The sequence below is a fragment of the Neltuma alba genome, unplaced genomic scaffold (assembly GCF_004799145.2).
Source record: "Neltuma alba isolate B1F8T4 unplaced genomic scaffold, ASM479914v2 tig00010614_pilon, whole genome shotgun sequence".
NCBI classification, from domain to species: Eukaryota; Viridiplantae; Streptophyta; class Magnoliopsida; order Fabales; family Fabaceae; genus Neltuma; species Neltuma alba.
The window spans coordinates 655,719-674,381 of NW_021635471.1; the positions used below are offsets into that span (position 1 = coordinate 655,719).

Sequence of the window (18,663 nt, forward strand, 5' to 3'; positions counted from 1 at the left end):
TATTTGTAACAAATAAGTATTATTTTTATTAAAATATCTTTACTAATAATGTACTCCTCTGGTCCTATTTATAGGGCAGAGAGAGAATGTTTTTTTTATCCTATTTATAAGTCACTTCATTAAATTTTTACTATGAATGTACTATATTGTCCTTCATTTATTATAGTGTAGATAGTTTTTTTTTTGAAATATATATATTAAATAGGGGTAAAGTTAAAAAGTTGTTATATTTTAATGAAGAGTTAATGCACTTTAAGGTTTTTCTTGATCTGTGTGAAACATATTAGAAGTGCCTTATAAATAGGAACAGAGGAATATGTTAATTAAAACTACTGTTTGATATGATAGAATATTTAATATATGTATTAGTATAAGAATTATTTTTAAAAAATAGATAAATATAAGAAATAAAATAAATTAAGATGTTATATTTAAAATCTAAAAATTAAACTAATTTTTATGTTAACAACAGGAAGTAGTAATTGTTTTATATTAAGCAAAAAAAAAAAATTGTTTTATAGAACTACTGTTTTGACGCTTCTCATGTAATAGGTTGATTCATTTAATGATTATCAAGAGATTTTTATTGAAACATTCCACTTAGCCTTTACTTTTGGTTTGTCCTTGTTCTATGCATTCAGGCAACTTTTATAGAAGTGCTTGTATTATTGCGTGCTTTGATGAGTCATAATCCTACTTTCCAAGTTGTAATGGATCATGCGCATTGTCTGTTTCCAATCCAAACCCTGAGATTTATAAGTCCAAAAAGATATTTTGGTAAAATCAACACTATAGTTTTAGAAGTATTTTTACGGTATACGAAATAATTAAATGGAGGAATTTGTCTCGATTTATAAAAAAATACTTCTGAAAAGTATTTATTAGACTTCCCAAACACCTCACAGGTCTTGTTAGTTGTGATATCAAGAATGAAATTGCCTATGAATAACATTAATGTGTTTTCAATGAATTCTCTTTAGGATTTTTCCTTCATCCTAGAAACTCAATTTTGTACTTCTTTGGTTCTAAATACAAAACCATTATACACACTCCTAAATATAAGATCCTTATATATTTAGGAGTGTGTATAAGAGTCTTATATTTAAGACGAGAGGAGTAATATCTTATTTTTGTTTTTAGATTCCACCATGCTTGCACTTGCCTCTTATAAAGTATTTTACGTAGAGTAATCTTCTTATTTCAATGATTGAAACGTAGTTATGATATTATGAGATTGAGATCCTAATATGACTAGTGAGGATCTAAGTAGCCCAGATGGTAAAAAGTCAAAATTGCTCGCAAGATCTTAATCTTATAAAGATTCAGAAATAGGGACTCCTTTTTAGTTAGGGGTAAAAGAGAGATTTACCTATATCATAATCAATATATTTATAGGTGACTTTCAAACATTGAAATTAACATACTATTTATCAATATTCATAAAATAATTCCAAATGTCTAGATAAATCACTAACTGGTCCAAAATGATTGAGAGTTCCGTTAAAGATCTCCCGTTTCAACACACAGAAAATTCAAGCAAAGACCTAAACCTCGTTGCCATTGATCACTTTGAAGTCTAAAGACAAAAGAGTTTTGAGTGAGAAGCAGAAGAAGAACGAACAATCAATGGAGTCCTCTTTATGAATTATGACAGTCCTTTCCCTCGCCGCCGCTGCTTCAAATCCTCCCAATCAGCTCTTTTTGAGTTCTCAACATTTGTGTCAGCACTCTTTGTCCTCTTTTGCATTCACCACCTCTTGGAACTTTGGATGTTTCTGGGGACATCAGCGGCCGCTATGCTCCACCTGAGGTTTCACGAGTTGTTATTATTTTACTAGAGCAAGAACGCCTGCAACGTGGTGGCAATGTACAGTTTGGCTCGCATCTTTGTGTGTGCTTATTGATGTACATATTTATTCAGTTCAATTAATTTAGGATCAGTTTGAAATAACTTATAAATAATTTATAAACAGTTTTATAGATGAAAGGAATTTTGTTTCAACTTACATAAAACTTGTTTATAAATGATTTTGAACATGATACCAACAGCCCTTAATGCTTTATTGATTAAGAGGGCATATACGGAGAATCACATACTATATTCCAATTTTTCCAGCAAAGAAGATTTCTTGTCTTACTTTTCAAGAACCTTCGTTTGGCGTGTAAGTTTCAGTTTCGCACTTAAAATTAGAAAACACACTTAAAAAAAAAAAAAAAAAAAAACAAACAGATCGATATCTTCGTAATATTGCTACATTCTGGCCAACGTGACATAAGAATAACGATTACGTACCGAAGTACTCTTCCGGTCCTTAATATAATACCCATTTAACTAATTTGATTAAATTAAGGAAGTTAGATAAGTTAGTTAATTATAAGAAAAGTGACACATTTTTCCTAAAATACCATAATCATATTTCTTAATACCCTCTCTCCCTCTTCTACTTGATTATGGTTGAAGGAGTATCCATAGGGGTAATTTAGAGAAAATTAATAAATATGAAAAATGAGTTTTATATTTAAGACCAAAATCAACTCAAAAATTGAGTCCTATATTAAGGACCGGAAGAGTACCATGATTTGCATGGCCATATTACATCGATTTTTAGAAAAACCATATTGGAAGTATCTACATTTTTCTTTTAAATTTTCAATTTAATGCTCATATGTTTTTTCTATTAATTAAATTTTTATTTTTACTTTATTAACATTGTTAGTTCTTGCATAGAGACTAAAAAAACTAATAGAATAAAGTTATAAGAACTAATGTTACTAAAAAAAAAGTAAAATTAAATGATTTAATTAAAGTAATAAACAAATAAGTGCTAAATTAAAAATTAAAAAAATATAAGCACCTCTAATTTGATATTTTTTTTAATTTTAAACAAATACTCCTCCTGTCCTTAATATAAGATCCATTTAATTAATTTGATTAGATTAAGGAAGTTAGGTAAGTTAGTCAATTATAAAAAATGTGATATGTTTTTCTTAAAATACCATAATTATCTTTCTTAATACCTCTTATTCCTCTTTTATTTGATTATGGTTAAAAAAGTATCCATAAAGGTAAATTAGAGAAAATTGATAAATATGAAAAATAGATCTTATATTTAAGACCAAAACCAATTCAAAAACTAAATCCTATATTAAAGATCGGAAGAATAATTGTTTTTCTCTCTTCAGCCTTTATCAAAGAAGCAATCCATTATGCCAGGACCAAAAATCCTTGATGGGGTTTGAGCAAGAAACGTTGCAAAATTAGAAGATGCCTAGTCCCTTTAGTCCCTTTTGTGCTGCATGATTAGGAGCTGTAATATCTTCTTTTGCTTTTTTGGTGATGAGAAGATGTAACGTCTGACTAAAGGAGAATTTGTTTTCCCCTAAAAGCACTTTAACAAAAGGTCCTCACACCAATCAAGACAGTTCTTCTCACGTTAAAATTACATCTAAAAAACTAAACCTGGGATGAACTTCACCAGAAGAGATATGATATATATCTGGATTATGTTTCATGAGTACTTGCAAAATCAACATGCAAATTCAAAGCTTATGTTCTAAGTCAGAGTTAGACCAAGAAAGCATAACTTCACTAATTTAACTTTCTCATGTATGATTGGTCATTGAATGCAACCATAATAGAGGCCTTGATTTCGAGACATATACAAGTTAATGCATAGCTTGTATGCATCGCACATAACTAAGAAGTCGTGCTAATTTAACTAATGTTTTTGGCTTCAAGTTTTGAGTATGTAGATGCGTTAAAAACTTCGAAAGAACTTTGCAGCTTTTGGGAGTGTTTGGCAACCTCCAAACCATGGTTTCAGAAACACTTCTCTGCAAAACGAAACAAATTCCTCCACATATTTACTTTGTAAACCATAAAAACACTTCTGAAACCATGGTTTGGTTTCTATCTAAACAACCCCTATAGTTTACCCATCTCAGGCTCAAATAAGTACTTGCGTAAGGCACAGAAGCAAATATTCAAATTGATCTCCTACCTTTACGCGACATATTTAGCGTATGGTCGCATATAGCCATGGTTCTGTAGTTAAGGGAACCCATTCATCAAAACATGAAACTCATATCATACTCATTCCTAATCTTTCCTAAACAAGATTGACTTATTTTCATGGACAGTCTCCACGATGTAGGGCCGCGTGAGTCACTTAAAAAATGAGGGAGGGAGCAAATTTTTCTTTCGATGAAGGACAACAAGGAAAACAATAATCCAAGCTTGCCACTAACCACATCATTGAATCCTGCAATCAGAAGAAAATATTTAAGGGCGCAAAGCAAGCAAGAACAATGGTTGCGTACCATTACAAACTACCAAGGTGCAATAGAGATATTCACAATAACACTAATAATTCATGTTAAAAAATTTTAATTGTCGACTTTCCAGAAGCATTGAATTATGTTCTATTTCTGTAAATTTGGAGGGATTATATTAGATCAATCGCACATGAGAAATTCCCAATCTTCAAAGACCACTCAAACTACATGATACAGTTCAGTTGGAGTGCAGATCCCCCATTGCCCGAAATAACATTGCTTGAATTGTACCCGTTAAACCTGAAATCTACATATAATACCCGCCCCACATGTGAAATGGATATATGCACAACTGGGAACTGAATTTGAACCAATTGACGGCAAATGAAAAAGTCAAGCAACTAAAGAAGAAATTGCCAACATGAAAAAGGAACAAAAGCAATCTGGTATTCCTCAGCCGCAGTGGTTCAAAGAAAGCATAAACCTTTCACTTTACTGAGAAATAGTAGTATGATGCAGAAGTAATACAATTCTAGTGACAAAAGATGGAATTCACTTTCCAGGTATCAGGAATGGAAGGTTGGAATTTACCCAATAGAACATGTTTGAGTGTATTACAAAAATTATGAAAAAAAGTTTAGAGGGGTTGGAAATGTTGATTTGCTAAAAAATTTAAAAAGATGGTAAGATTTGAATATCACTCCTATTTGATACAGGTAAAATCTACCCCCATATTAACGCTTTTTCTTTTATCCTGGTATTAATTAAAGGCATATAAGATAAAAATCAATAAATGTTTCCTCTATATCTTGGACCAGAGGGAGTAGCTCACAGGAATAACAACCCATAATCTGAGAACTTGAGCTATTGATCTGTTCAATGCTCAAACAAATAAATATAATCCAACATTCCTCCAAGTTCCACCAAAAAGAAGACAGCAACCAATCAAGTCCCTAAGCTAACACAAACTGATACATTAAAGGGTAGGCATTTATTCAATAAAGGCTAGGGGTAAGCCTGCCAATATAATACAGCCCAATCAGCATTTGAACTTTACCCAGTGAGGTTAGCATTGTAACTAAACATATCCTAGAGCACATTGACGTTACCTCATGCATACTGTGACCCAAGAAATAGTTAATCAAGATACAAACAATTAGCCACAAATGATAAATCAGGTCATAAACAAAATGATAAGATAAGCAAGCAAGATTACCAGCATCAACGTGCAGCGTTAAGAGCCATGAGCAAGTTCTTCCCACCGGGCAGGTAAGCTACGTTAGGCGACTTGGCCAGTGTAGACGCCACTTCCCTTGATGCCTCAATCCTACGAAGTTCAATCAGCCCCGTACCAGCAGACGCCGTGGCATCTGAAATTAGCTTGGCAGACTCACTCTCTCCCTCTGCTCTAATAATGGCAGCCCTCCTTTCCTGCTCCGCCTTCATCACCACGAACTTGGACCTCTCTGCCTCTTGTTGCGCCACCTGCTTCTGCTCCACAGCCCTTGAAAATTCATGTCCATATGACAAATGAGTGATAGCAACCTGTGCAAATATCACAAATGAGTCGCATTGCATTTGTAAGTGAACTGCAATCTTCCATTGAATACCAACGTAAACAGAAATCAAATGAAAATCCATTCATCATACATCATCAAGAACAATGTTGAAATCCTTAGCTCGCCGGATCAAACTCTCACGAACTAGCGCCGAAACATGGGGACGCTCAGTCAAGAGCTGATCAGCATTGAATTGCGCGACCACGGCTTTGAGAACTTCATTTCCAATGGACGGAAGAACCTTCTCATCATACTCGAGCCCCAGGTTCTGTACAATCACGGGGAGGCGACCAGTGTCAGGACGAGAGAGCACTCGGAGGGTGAGGTTGACCATCTGCAAGTCCTTGGTTCCAGAGACGGAAGAGAAGGTGTGAGGGCGAGTGCGAATGTCGAAAATGTAAGGCTTTTGTACCCAGGGGATGAGGAAATGAGTACCCTCCCCCACAGTATCGTCAAGAATACCCCGGAAACGATCGAAGAGGACGGCACGTTGGCCACCGTCAACGGTGTAGAGACTCGAGTTCAGGACGGTCGCGGCGGCGCCGAGCCCGAAGGCGGCGCGTGCGACGTTCGTGAGGAACGAAACAGCTGCTTGGCTACCCATGAAAGAGCACTGAAAGTGATCGGTGAAAATGAAGAAGGTATGAGAGGACTAGGAAGAGGGAAAGAGAGAGGGTTTTAGGCGAGTGTCTTCGAGTTTCAAAACCCTAGTTTGGCTTGCGAAGAGGGGCAGAGATTTTTTTTTTTGGACGCCGAAGTTTTAGTTGGGCATCAGGGCCAAAAAAGGCGCTTAGCCATCTGAAATTTGGGTGTTCTTAGATGGGTAATTTGGGACCGCACTGGAATTAAGGGCCTGTTTGGATAACATAGAAAATCATGGTTTTGGGACCCAAACCATCCAAACCATGGTTTGGGTCCCAAACTTGCCAAACACCCAGGAAAAAACAGAAACTATGGAGGTGTTTGGATGAAGCCAAATCATGGTTTAAAGAATAGCTTCTGGAAAATAGATTCTGGAGAGAATAGATTTTGAAAGAATGGATTTTCTGAAAAAGAGATTCTGATTAAATGAGAGTGTTTGGATAGTTATTATCAGAAGTACTTTTTATATGTGCAAATTACTAAAAAGGATATAAGTTAATATGATAATTACATAAAAAAATAAATTTTATAATATAATTTAATTTCAAGAAATAAATTTGTTATAATATATTTTTTACCAACATAATTAATAATATATAAGAAAATGTAATTAAAAATAATTAATATTTATATATATTTATAAAACATAAGATTAAATATGTTTTTTTATAAAAATAATTATTTTCTTGCCGATAGAAAAACACCTCACCAGCGCCTCTTCTTACTAGCTGAGGATATAATTGCACCACCACCACGACATCTATTGAACGAGCAAGGAGGAAAAAAGAAAAGAAAAAGAGGATTTGATTTCAATAGAGGGTCATTCTTGTCTGGACCGTTGCTTTCTTCTGAGAGTGTGTTTGGCAAGCACCCCAAACCATGGTTTTGGGACCTAAACCATGGTTTGGGAAAAATGTTAGCCAAACACCCTTAAAAAAATCAAAACCATGGTTTAGGTTCAAAACCATGGTTTTGACTCCAAAACCATGGTTTTGGGAAAAACAGAAATTTTTTACTTTTGGAGAAAAAAGGAAGAGTGTGAGAGCCTATAAGATATGTATTTTGTTTTTTTTTTATAAACATATTTTTTATAAACATATTTAATCTTATATCTTATAAATATATATATACATATTAATTATTTATTAATTATATTATCTTATATATTATTAATATATGTTAATAAAAAATATATTATTAACAATTTTATTCCTTCAAATTAAAATATATCATAAAATATATTTTTTCTATAATTATCATATTAATTTATGCCAATTTGTATATATAAAAAGTACTTCTAATAACAACTATCCAAACACTCACACTTCTCAAAATCACTTTTTCACAAAATCTATTCTTCCCAAAATCTATTTTTTTCAGAAGCTATTCTCCAAACCATGGTTTGGTTTCATCCAAACACACCCTGACACCCATAATAATTATACCAGCACCCACAATTGGAGCCTCATAAGCGAAATGTTTTAGCTTTTTCCGGGACCATGGTTTCGGAAACTGAAAGCGTGGTTTCAATCTAAACCATGGTTTTTGAAAATATTAGGGTGTTTTGCTAATTTTTTTCCAAACTATGGTTTGGGTCTCCAAACCATGGTTTGGAGAGATAGCCAAACACCCCCTATGGTTTTGGGTCAAAACCATGGTTTGGAGCTCAAAACCATGGTTTTAGAAGAAGTGAATTCAACCAACAGGGGTTGGTCCAAGTGGTAAGCGGCTTGGTACTGCTTAAACAAGGTCTCGAGTTTGAGCCTCAGCGTATGCAGAAATGCTCGTTGGGAGACTCACCCACCAAAGCCAGGTGCGCGACGCGGGTCGGATCCAGATGTAATCGGAACAAAGCTCCGGTGAACTGGGTGGGCAACCAAAAAAAAAAGAAGAAGAAGAAGAAGTGAATTCATTCTACTTCTGGCTCAAATGGGAGAGTATGATTGTGTCTGTAGAGTAGATCTTAACGATAATATGATTTTAACATTTCTCAATTATTTTTTTATAAACATATCTAATCTTATATTTTATAAATATATATACATATTAATTATATTATTTTATATATTATTAATTATGTTGGTAAAAAATATATTATTAAAAATTTTATTTTTTCAAATTAAAATATATTATAAAATCTATCTTTTATGTAATTATCATATTAACTTATAACTTTTTTAGTAAAATTTGTACATATAAAAAGTTCTTCTGATAACAACTATCCAAACACTCTCATTTATCAGAATCACTTTTTCACAAAATCTATTCTTCACAAAATCTATTTTTTCCAGAATCTATTCTCCATAAGCTATTATCCAAACCATGGTTTGGTTTTATTCAAACACCCCCTATATTCATCAGAAAGTTCATTCTAGACTGTATTGTCTTGTGCCATCACCGAAGAGTTCATTCTTTGCCTCCAAGAGGACCTTACTCTCACCAACAAGAGTAAGTTGAATTGTTAAGAAATCAATTTATAACTTATAAGATTGTAAGTTTGAATCCTATGTCTGATGTAAAAACCTTGTTGATGGATAATCTATAAGTACTTCTATAAACACTCTTTGACTCTGAAGGTATGCTCTGGTCCTAATGAGTCATCGAGACCCAACTCACCTAAACATTTTTCTGCCAAAAAAAAAAGTACGTTCTACTCAACCAGAATGCTGACCAATTTTGAAAATTCCTTTAGTCAATTTCTCTTCCCTGTAAGAATCTTCTTATTGTGTGAAAATTATTAAATCAAATTCTATTGACAAATGATATTTTTAAAAAATATTCCTTCTATTCTAAATATAAGACCCATTTTGCAGTGTAAATTACACTGCAAAATAGGTCTTACATTTAGGACTGGAGGAGTATATTTAATCTTGGCCCTTTTGGCTGTATGACTGAAGAATATCTAGAACACTTATTTATTCAGTGTCTTTATGTTAAAGCCCTGTAGAGGGTGTTTGGATGAAAACCAAAAGGGTGTTTGGCTATCTCCCCAAACCATGGTTTGGGAAAAAAATCAGCCAAATACCCACCTTTTTTTTTTGAAACCATGGTTTCAGGCAAAACCAAGGTTTTGGCCATGGAAACCATGGTTTTGAAATAAGCTACCTGACACTAGCTTCTGAGCAATAAAAAATGTTGTTGGAGTAATAATTACTCCTCAGTAGCTCCCAACGGTCAAAAAAATTTTGGGACTTCATGTTTAAAATTTTTAAGAAATCATAATATTTTTTATTGGCAAAATAAATAATTTTTCTATAAACATATTTAATTATTTTATAAATATACACACACACATTAATTATTAATTATTTATATTATTTATGTCTTATTTATTGTGTTGCCAAAATATATATTATTAACAAATTTATTATTTCAAATTAACATATATTATGAAATATATCTTATATGTAATTATCATTTAAACTGATGTCCTTTTTAGTAATTTCTACATATAAAAAAACACTTCTGACAATAACTATCTGAACACTCTCACTTTATTAGAATCACTTTTTCAGAAAATCTATTTTTTCAAAATCTATTCTTCCCAAAATCTATTTTCCAGAAGCTATTCTCCAAACCATGGTTTGGGTTTATCCAAACACCCCCAAATCATAATTTCAGAAGTGATTTTACGATATACAAAATAAATATATAAAGAAATTTATCTCAATTTATAAAAAAGTGCTTTTAAAAAGTACTTCCAACCATTCCCAAACACCCCTCTTGGTTTGGTTGCTGCACAAAGATGGCAGGAATGATCTTCTATATGGAACCATCATTCTCATGAAACACCGTTTGGCTTAAGAGAAGCATGTATATCTGTACACAGAGGAAAGATTATTGTCTCCGAGCGCAAGTATAAAGGGTGTAAAAGGCATGATCAACTTATTAAGCCTAGCTTTCTCTTCTCACGTCTAACAGAAGTTTATAATCACATCTCATTCGCGGTATAATCCCAAGTAATGAATCATTACATTGCGGAAGGGCTACATCTCTTGCCAAGCATAAATGCTATAGGAATGCATTTTCGTCATCGTATTATATCTCGAAAAGAGGCTCCATTGCATCAACTTCAATGGCGATGTTTGGTGGCTAATCTAACCTCTTTCCATATTCACTATTCAAAGGCAGCACTGCGTTGAATCTATCGGTCGGGTTTATTTATAGCCATTATTTCTGAGAGCTAAGGAACTTTTGTTTTGGCCATGCGACGCTGACAAAATAAATTCATGAATTTTTGTTAAGAGAAGAAATGACTCCCAAACTTGTAAACTATATTCCAATCATACATATCTCTAATTCTCTATGGTGGGAGAATTGAACCTCTTAAAATTAATTTAAAACAGTTCTTTTTTTTCTCAAGAAAGAAAACAAAATCTCATCTTCACTTTTGATTGTTTTGTTAAAAAAATATTCCGTTCAAAATTTTATCACATTACTATTTTTTTCTCTGGTTAATTCACCGGTCAAGCTAAATTGATCCAGCCTATACCTGGAGCTAATCTCGCCTACCAAAGTTCGAATCAAAAGCGCGAATCTTGCATTGCATCTTTCTCTTAGCAACGCAAATAAAAAAGCCAATTAGCCAAGACGGCTTTTTTTCCCCATCATTTTCATTTTCTCTGTGTTTCTGCTCTTGCTGAGCTAAAACCCTATTCTTTTGGTTCCTTTTCTTTTGGATCCCTCCAGAATTTGAACAAATTCGGGTGAAATTTATGTTTCCTTGACTCTTCCATTTTAAATGGAAAGAGATGGGAATTATGACATCGCAGGAGATAAATGTCAACCTGATTCTCTGTTAGGTGGCGAGCCAGCTACCTCGAGCTGCAACCTATTCTTGGATCATGTTGGTGAAGTCACCCTCACTTTTAATTCAGACGGGTTATCTTGGGAAGCGGTTGAACCGTTGGTTAATGTAAGTGCTCTTTGATAACTATAAAATAGTAATCGTGTTCAATTGGTCGTGGTATGGGCCATTTGGAGATTAACCCTGATCAAGTATTTATTGAAAATTTTCTACATTACAATCATATGATTAAATTTTCGAACCTGAATTGTATATATTATGGTATGATTAAGTTTAGTCATGCTTCATTTGTGTTTTAAAAGACTTCCATGTGGTCTGAATGAGTCTTACTGGGCTTGTCTGATCATGTTTGGTTTTCTTTCCCCGTGCCCTGCTTTTCTGATTGCGAATTTTTAAAACAAGAAGGTTTGTTTTATCATGGATTATTGAGATAGTTCTCATTCTCAAAGCTGTTAATTACTAATGAACAGTTAATCCATGTTTCATCTTCTAATATTTATCCTAAACTTCCGATTGAGCAGGACACTTCGACCTGTTTGGGGATAAAATACCTTTCTAATGCTGCTACGGAGATTAAACTTTCCGATATATATGCTGCTGAGTTTATTGATTATGGTCTGCTGCATTCATCACGTATCTCTCGTTCCATGAAACATCTTCTTATTGGGCATGACGTCAAGGTTTGTTCTTGTTCTTTTTCTTGCTTATTTGCTTATATTCTTTCATAGGCAAATCAAATAAGGTGAATGTATTTCTTACAATGGCACAGATGTATCGTTTTTCGGTGTACGGTGTCCAAAGGAATGAGATTCAGCCTTCTCGGCTGGTCCCTGTTAAATATACTTTTGGCCATAATAATCTGCAAACATGTCAGATGTGGGTAAATCGGCTTAATTCTTCCTTGAACCTCAAAGTTGAAAGACCACAAAATCTCATGGTATGTTCTGATACTGGTTAAACACTGGGTTTTGTACTTTCCTTTAACTTCCATCGATTAGTTGAAATGAACATTGCCCGGAGATTATTTCTGATTCGCTAGGTTTTTGTTCATCCAAGGAGTGGGAAAGGACTTGGCTGCAGAACCTGGGAAGCTGTGGCTCCTATATTCTCCCATGCTAAAGTGAAAACAAAGGTAAATGTTTTCAGCATATTTATGCAGTGGTTTTCTGAATGTTCACATCTTCTAAGCATCAAATGCTTGTCATTTAACTTCTATTATGCTATTATACCTTATTTAAGAAGCTCATGCTGACACATGTAATAGCATTTTCCGACCCTTAACTTTTGTACTCTGTTATGGCGGTTGAGCTAGAGATAACTTTCTGTTCATATAATGTTGCAAGCCTCTGAAGTTTAAGACCCTTTCATCCACTATATATGGCTGACGAGGAAAAACTGGATGAAAGCTGTGCCTGATCCTCTGTTACATCTAGCAATGATAACATGTTGATTGCTTTCATTTTACTTTTCCTGGCCAGTCAATCCTACTACGTTTGCATTGAGCTAAAACAGACTACTGGTTATCTACCAAGATTCTAGTGAATGATATCTCTATTCTTAAAACGAAGCATCTTGATGAATACTGGAGTCAGTACTAAATATGCCCTACAACTTGACCCGAATTCTCAAATACAAAATACAGACCGCAAATAACATCTTACATTTACATAATAGAAGTAATATCAATGAACCCCCCCCCCCCAAAAAAAAAAAAAAAAAAACCCTTCACAACTGCTTAGTTGTATATCTTTTACATGTTTTTAATCTTGTTCTTGAACTTGACTAGACTTAAATTGGGCTCTACATGTGTATTTAATGAACTTGAGCAATGATTTATGTTTTGACTTAATGTTTGAACTTTCTTGGGTTCATATGAAAGTATGTGTGAATTATGAATCCATACCCTTCTGAAGGAAGTTTATGTTAGCCCCATTACGTACTTTGAGGAGCAGTAATGATATCATGACATTTCAGTGTTTGATTTGCAAATGGGAACAAATAAGTTACTACTACTGTATATTTTTAGGTGCCAACAGCTAATATAATTTTGTTGCTGACTGATGTCTTGGTAACCATCTTGCTTCCCTTCAACAGGTAGTTGTAACGGAGAGACCCGGACAGGCCTTTGATGTGATGTCCTCTATAACAGACAGGGAGCTCAACTCTTATGACGGTGTTGTTGCTGTTGTAAGAACATGCATATCTTTTCATGCTTTCTTAAATTTTGTGAACAATTACCATACTGCTATTACACTGATAAAGTTACAGAAGCATGTCTGGTTATAATAGAATGGAATACTTCCCCTTAAGCGCAGTGAGCAGTTTGCGTGCTTGGTTTCATGTTGACATAATGTGCTGTTAGTTGCTTCATGCTGCTAAATGATCTCTTTAGCTAACTTCTTAGTTAGCCTCCCTTCCCTCAATAACAAAAAAGCAAAAGATGCATAAATTGTGAAGGAGGAAATAACTTTTCCTTTTCTTGGTTTATCAATAATTTGAAAGCTCATTATAGTATGGTGATTTTACCTTTTGTGGTCTTGCAAACTATCAAAAGGTGCAGCATCTTACAATGTGAAATGTCTCAAGTGAAACATTACAATATGCTAACAACCTTACATCCACGTTAATGTTATGAGTTCAGTAATTGTTATTCAATGGTCATGTAGGGTTTGCATTCCTTTTCAACCAAGGAAAAAATTATTTTGGAATCAAACTTTGTGGGATTTGACTTGGGAATTCATCATCATATTCATTTTCAATATTGAATCTATGTTTTGAACTACACAAATTAAGCCATATAAGCAGTAGAGTGAGGCTTTTAGCCAAGCATGATTGAAACTCATGCACTCATATTTTCATTCTTCAAAATGAGGCTAAATGTTGGTGGAAGTTCAAAGACATGGTAATTTAAATGCATCAATTTACTGCGTTTTGATTTACCTCCTGTTTGCAAGCAATTTTCTTTCTTATATGCCAATTACATGATGCATTCTAATTGAGGTGGTTCCAGGGTGGTGATGGATTTTTCAATGAAATCCTTAATGGGTTTCTTTCTCCCAGGCTAAAAGCTCCCATGCCACCCGCCCCATCAGATTTGGTTCATTTGGTCAAAGATAGTTATGGTTCCTTGGTTCACGATGGAAATGAAGCAGCTGAGGAGAGTACTGATCAAAGTGAAGAACAATCTCCTCTTATCTCATGTCCAGAACAAAATGGATCCAGAATCTCAAATTCCGGTTAGTGGCTTGCCTATAATTGCTTACCAATCTCTCTGCAATTGCTTCCCGGTTGTAATTGTTGGTTTGCTTGTTGATTCATGCATTCATTTGGTTAGTGGTTGTCTTTGAATTTATAATAACTGAAACAACTATTTAAGTATGTTAATTTTTCCTTACTTTATGTAGTTATGTTATATATTAGTTTTCCATCCCCTATCTTTTCCATTTTCCATTTTATGTTTTATTATTTTAGACTCTCAGTCTCACCGCCACAAAAGAAAAAGAGAAAGGGAACAAGATCAGAAGGAAACTTATGGGGATCATTTTTTTGAAGATTCGGCAGCTCGAGATCCTGACTTTCAAATCCTTAAGGAACGGTTTAGATTTGGAATCATCCCTGCTGGTTCAACTGACGCCATTGTCATGTGGTATATGACTTTCTCCCTTCCAATTGTATATTTGACTTTACATTGACATTAGCTTCATATATATGAAAGCAAAAGATCTATGTTTGTGCAATTGTATCAGATTTTATTTTGCAAGGATTAAGACTATCTCCCTTTTTGCAATGGGCTCACGCATTAGTGCTTGCATTGATGCTTCATGAGTATATTGTTAAAATAAAGAAGCCTCCGTAGTATTATGCTCTGTATGGCACATATCTATCAGCTAATTATTGAGACTACCTTAACGTATACTCTCCATGCTGCTCATTCATGGTGCATAGATTCCACAATTGCGGGCTAGAGGCATTGTGATTGTATGATAATCTGTCTATGAAGTTGCTTACATCATGCCTCCCTGACGAAACAATTTTTAATGTCCCTTGTAGTTTTCTAATACACATATGTGACTTGTCTGAATACAACAATCTCATTTGTATCTTTTCTAGTACAACTGGAAGTCGAGATCCTATAACATCGGCACTGCATATTGTTCTTGGCAAAAGGGTGCACCTTGACATAGCTCAAGTTGTAAGGTGGAAAGAAACACCTAAATCCGCAGTTGAACCTTGTGTGCGCTATGCAGCTTCGTTTGCTGGGTAATGCCTCTGTCAATGTATTTTGATCACATTAGCGAGAGGATTCAGTTCAAGCTATAGTTTGTGGTTCAGACTAGTTTATTTAATGTTGTTGTTTTCAAGTGTCTTCTTTTGGCGTACTTTCTGGAATTTGGTTGATTTTAGATTGTTCTTTTTCCTTTTTTAAACATTCAATGCTTTCTTTTGTGTTAGAAAAACAATTATTTGTATTAAGAAGCTTGCTCTCTCTTTTTCTTCCTTGTTTCTCTCTTTTTGATGGAGAACATGCCTGGTGCATGGATGAAAAATTACACATGTTCAAATGCCATGATGTAAAATAAGTACTACGAGTAGTTGTTTTATGGCAATGGAGGAAAACAACTGACGCTAGCTTTCTTAAAAACTTTTTGGCTAAGTGGCTTGCTAATCTCAGATTCCCTTAAAACTTTAAACGGAGAGGGTGAGAATAGAGAATAAATTTTTGAAATCATCATAAAGGGATAGCTACTAGCTCTTGCCTTGAATGCAGTTCACTTTAACAACACGCTTAAAACTAATGAAAATTTTCCCCATGCGTCTTTGATTGTGCATTTCCATGCTAATCATTAAATTGCTTTCAGCTTTGTCAATTTAAGATTTCATGTGGCTGTTGTTGTTCCTGAGGATATTATTTTGAAGCCTATTATTTTAATTGGAATATACTCCTGTACCCCATCCAAAGCCTCACACTTGTTCTGACGCATTGATTCATATTCTTGCATCTACTGTATATTGACCCCTTGAGTTTTTATGAATGTTTCTTCAATAATCTTTTATTCTTTCTTATGACATTAGGTATGGATTCTACGGTGATGTTATCACAGAGAGCGAGAAATATCGCTGGATGGGCCCCAAACGCTATGATTATGCTGGTACAATGGTGTTTTTAAGGCACAGGTGAACCAAGTGCGATTTCTTGAATTTTTGCTCTTTGCATCTCAATTCTATCTTCTTTCTCGTCTTCTTTTTGATAAGACTCAATTCTATCTTCTTTTTGATATACTCCTATGCCCTTTCTGACAGATCAAATTTTTTATAACAGATCATTAGCTATTGATCAACGGAATCCCCTCCCCCATTTTTAGCAATCAACTTAATGGAATCCCTCTTAGAAATGGATCAGTTTTCATCAGTAACTGACAGAGACGATAAATGGAAAGTTACATGAGTAGTCTGTGGTCAAAACTTTCGAATTAAACCCCCTTTTCTTTTGCTGATGAAGCTGCCAACTTGTTGCAGTATCTATGCTAAGTTTCAAAACATTTATTAGGTTCTCTAAGCTTCAAGGGTTTTTTTTCAGTGCTAAGCTCATACGGCAAATGTACTTGTTTGATATGTTTTCTTATATTGCTACTCATGCTTAAGCTAGCCGCCTCTCCTGAAAATTATTTTCATTTTCTGACTGTGGATATTCTTACAGGTCATATGAGGCTGAGGTAGGCTATCTGGAAGTTGATTCAGATAGATCCAATCTGACTTTCAAGGGCAACAATCAAGGAAGTAGGGTACAAGAAAAGAGTAGTCCATGTAAACCAGAAAGACGTATCTGCCGTGTCAATTGCGAAGTTTGTATGCCAAGTCATGTGACCCCCGGAATTTCTGGCCCAAACCCTTATTTGAGGACAGAGAATGCCAAATGGAAGAGATGCAGAGGACGTTTTCTCAGTGTTGGAGCTGCTGTAATCTCTTGCAGAAATGAAAAAGCACCCGATGGTTTGGTGGCTGATGCACATCTTTCAGATGGTTTCCTTCATCTTATATTAATTAAAGACTGCCCTCATGCCTATTATCTATGGTACATACCGCCTCCCTCTCTTTTCAAATTATCATAACCTATTTATGTTGGTATGATACTTGGCACATGAACTATTGAGAAAGTGACTCTGGAAAACATAGGGTTTGAATGGTTAAATTATGGGTGGGAGTGCTATTGTTGCTTGATGGCTCCTCAGTGAAATCTCTTGAAAATCTTGTGTATCCAAAATCTTGTGCCTTGAAGGATTGATTTTCCTATGTTTTTTAAGGGCAATTTACTAATGCGATATCATATATTTACCTAACGTTTGGATTTGTTTGAATTGGGAATATATCACTTACAATAAAATGCCCATAAGATTAAGGTCTCTGTAATGTTCTGGCTTTGGTAAACAAGTTGAGCATTGCATATAGCAAACAAATCAAACTCTCCATATTCTTCTGTGATTTTTCCCCCTTATCTCGAATTATTTTTCTCTACCTGATGTTCCTTAAACATGTTTGATACACATTCTGTTTTTATGTGTTTATGCTTCTGATAATCTATTCTGCTTTTTTTTTTTTTTAATCATACACGCGGATATTTTAATTTAGTTAATGCCACTATGCTTTTCTGTGTTTTTTCTGTTTTTTTAATTTTTTTACTGAGTATCAAATAACTTGAACATCTAGTAATAAACATTTCCCTTGTATGACAATCGATGAACACTACAGGCACCTCACTCAACTTGCACGAAGAGGTGGAAATCCCTTTAATTTTAAGTTTGTAGAGCATCATAAGGTCAGTTTTCTCCTCTTCTCCATTTACTCAATCCCTCATGAATGACTTCCTAACTTAGTTTAGCATCTACAGACCCCGGCATTTACTTTTACATCCTCGGGCAATGAGAGCATATGGAATGTGGACGGCGAGCTCTTCCCGGCACACCAACTCTCAGCACAAGTGTTCTGTGGCCTTGTTTCGTTGTTTGCATCTGGTCCTGAGGTTTAGTGTCTGGCATGGCTTTTTGCTTCAACTTGTTTTGGCTAAGCCAGCCATGAGCAGGAAGAACCCATAATAAATTTATTGTATCTCTTTGCAACATGTATTACAGAAAAACTTGCTCTGTATATTTAAAATCATGTTTAGGACCATAACTGTAAGCATGGAAGGAAGATTTTTTAGCATACGAGTACACGGTATTTTTCTTGTTAACTCCTCAGGATTCTCTCTGTATTTATAATTGGAATCCTGATACTGAATAAATCCAAGTATTCAGGGCAGACCTGGTTGGCATTGTTAATGATAGGGTGAGGTCTCGCATTCTGATGTTGTAGGGATTTTAGTGAATCATTTAAATGTTAATT

The 18,663-nt window shown here is 34.6% G+C and overlaps 2 protein-coding genes across 3 annotated transcripts; one reads left to right on the forward strand and one right to left on the reverse strand.

The window, feature by feature from the left end:
* Nucleotides 1-3,956: 3,956 nt before the first annotated feature.
* LOC114757613 (prohibitin-3, mitochondrial) lies at nt 3,957-6,593 on the reverse strand. Its single transcript, XM_028946694.1, has 3 exons — nt 5,926-6,593; nt 5,492-5,820; nt 3,957-4,262 (listed from the first exon to the last, which is right to left on the reverse strand). Exons 1-2 carry the CDS (start codon nt 6,436-6,438, stop codon nt 5,497-5,499), a joined length of 837 nt encoding a protein of 278 aa, XP_028802527.1. The 5' UTR covers nt 6,439-6,593; the 3' UTR covers nt 3,957-4,262; nt 5,492-5,496.
* A 4,319-nt stretch (nt 6,594-10,912) lies between these two features.
* LOC114757612 (ceramide kinase) lies at nt 10,913-18,584 on the forward strand. Of its 2 annotated transcripts, none has more exons than XM_028946692.1 (12): nt 10,913-11,391; nt 11,805-11,963; nt 12,053-12,220; nt 12,323-12,415; nt 13,378-13,470; nt 14,294-14,519; nt 14,755-14,929; nt 15,394-15,543; nt 16,357-16,458; nt 16,982-17,356; nt 18,031-18,097; nt 18,170-18,584. In XM_028946692.1, exons 1-12 carry the CDS (start codon nt 11,218-11,220, stop codon nt 18,305-18,307), a joined length of 1,920 nt encoding a protein of 639 aa, XP_028802525.1. In that variant the 5' UTR covers nt 10,913-11,217; the 3' UTR covers nt 18,308-18,584. The 2 variants fall into 2 exon arrangements, with proteins under 2 accessions (XP_028802525.1, XP_028802526.1); XM_028946693.1 differs by having other exon boundaries at nt 14,836-14,929.
* Nucleotides 18,585-18,663: the final 79 nt, after the last annotated feature.

What these genes read in the sequence shown, in the direction of transcription:
- LOC114757613 (XM_028946694.1), bottom strand. Translation starts at nt 6,438, where the DNA reads ATGGGTAGCCAAGCAGCTGTTTCGTTCCTCACGAACGTCGCACGCGCC. An exon ending in TCAACATTGTTCTTGATGAT is followed by an intron (nt 5,821 to 5,925) that starts GTATGATGAATG and finishes ATATTTGCACAG; the next exon opens with GTTGCTATCACTCATTTGTC.
- LOC114757612 (XM_028946692.1), top strand. Translation starts at nt 11,218, where the DNA reads ATGGAAAGAGATGGGAATTATGACATCGCAGGAGATAAATGTCAACCT. An exon ending in CGGTTGAACCGTTGGTTAAT is followed by an intron (nt 11,392 to 11,804) that starts GTAAGTGCTCTT and finishes CCGATTGAGCAG; the next exon opens with GACACTTCGACCTGTTTGGG. An exon ending in ATGGTGTTTTTAAGGCACAG is followed by an intron (nt 16,459 to 16,981) that starts GTGAACCAAGTG and finishes ATATTCTTACAG; the next exon opens with GTCATATGAGGCTGAGGTAG.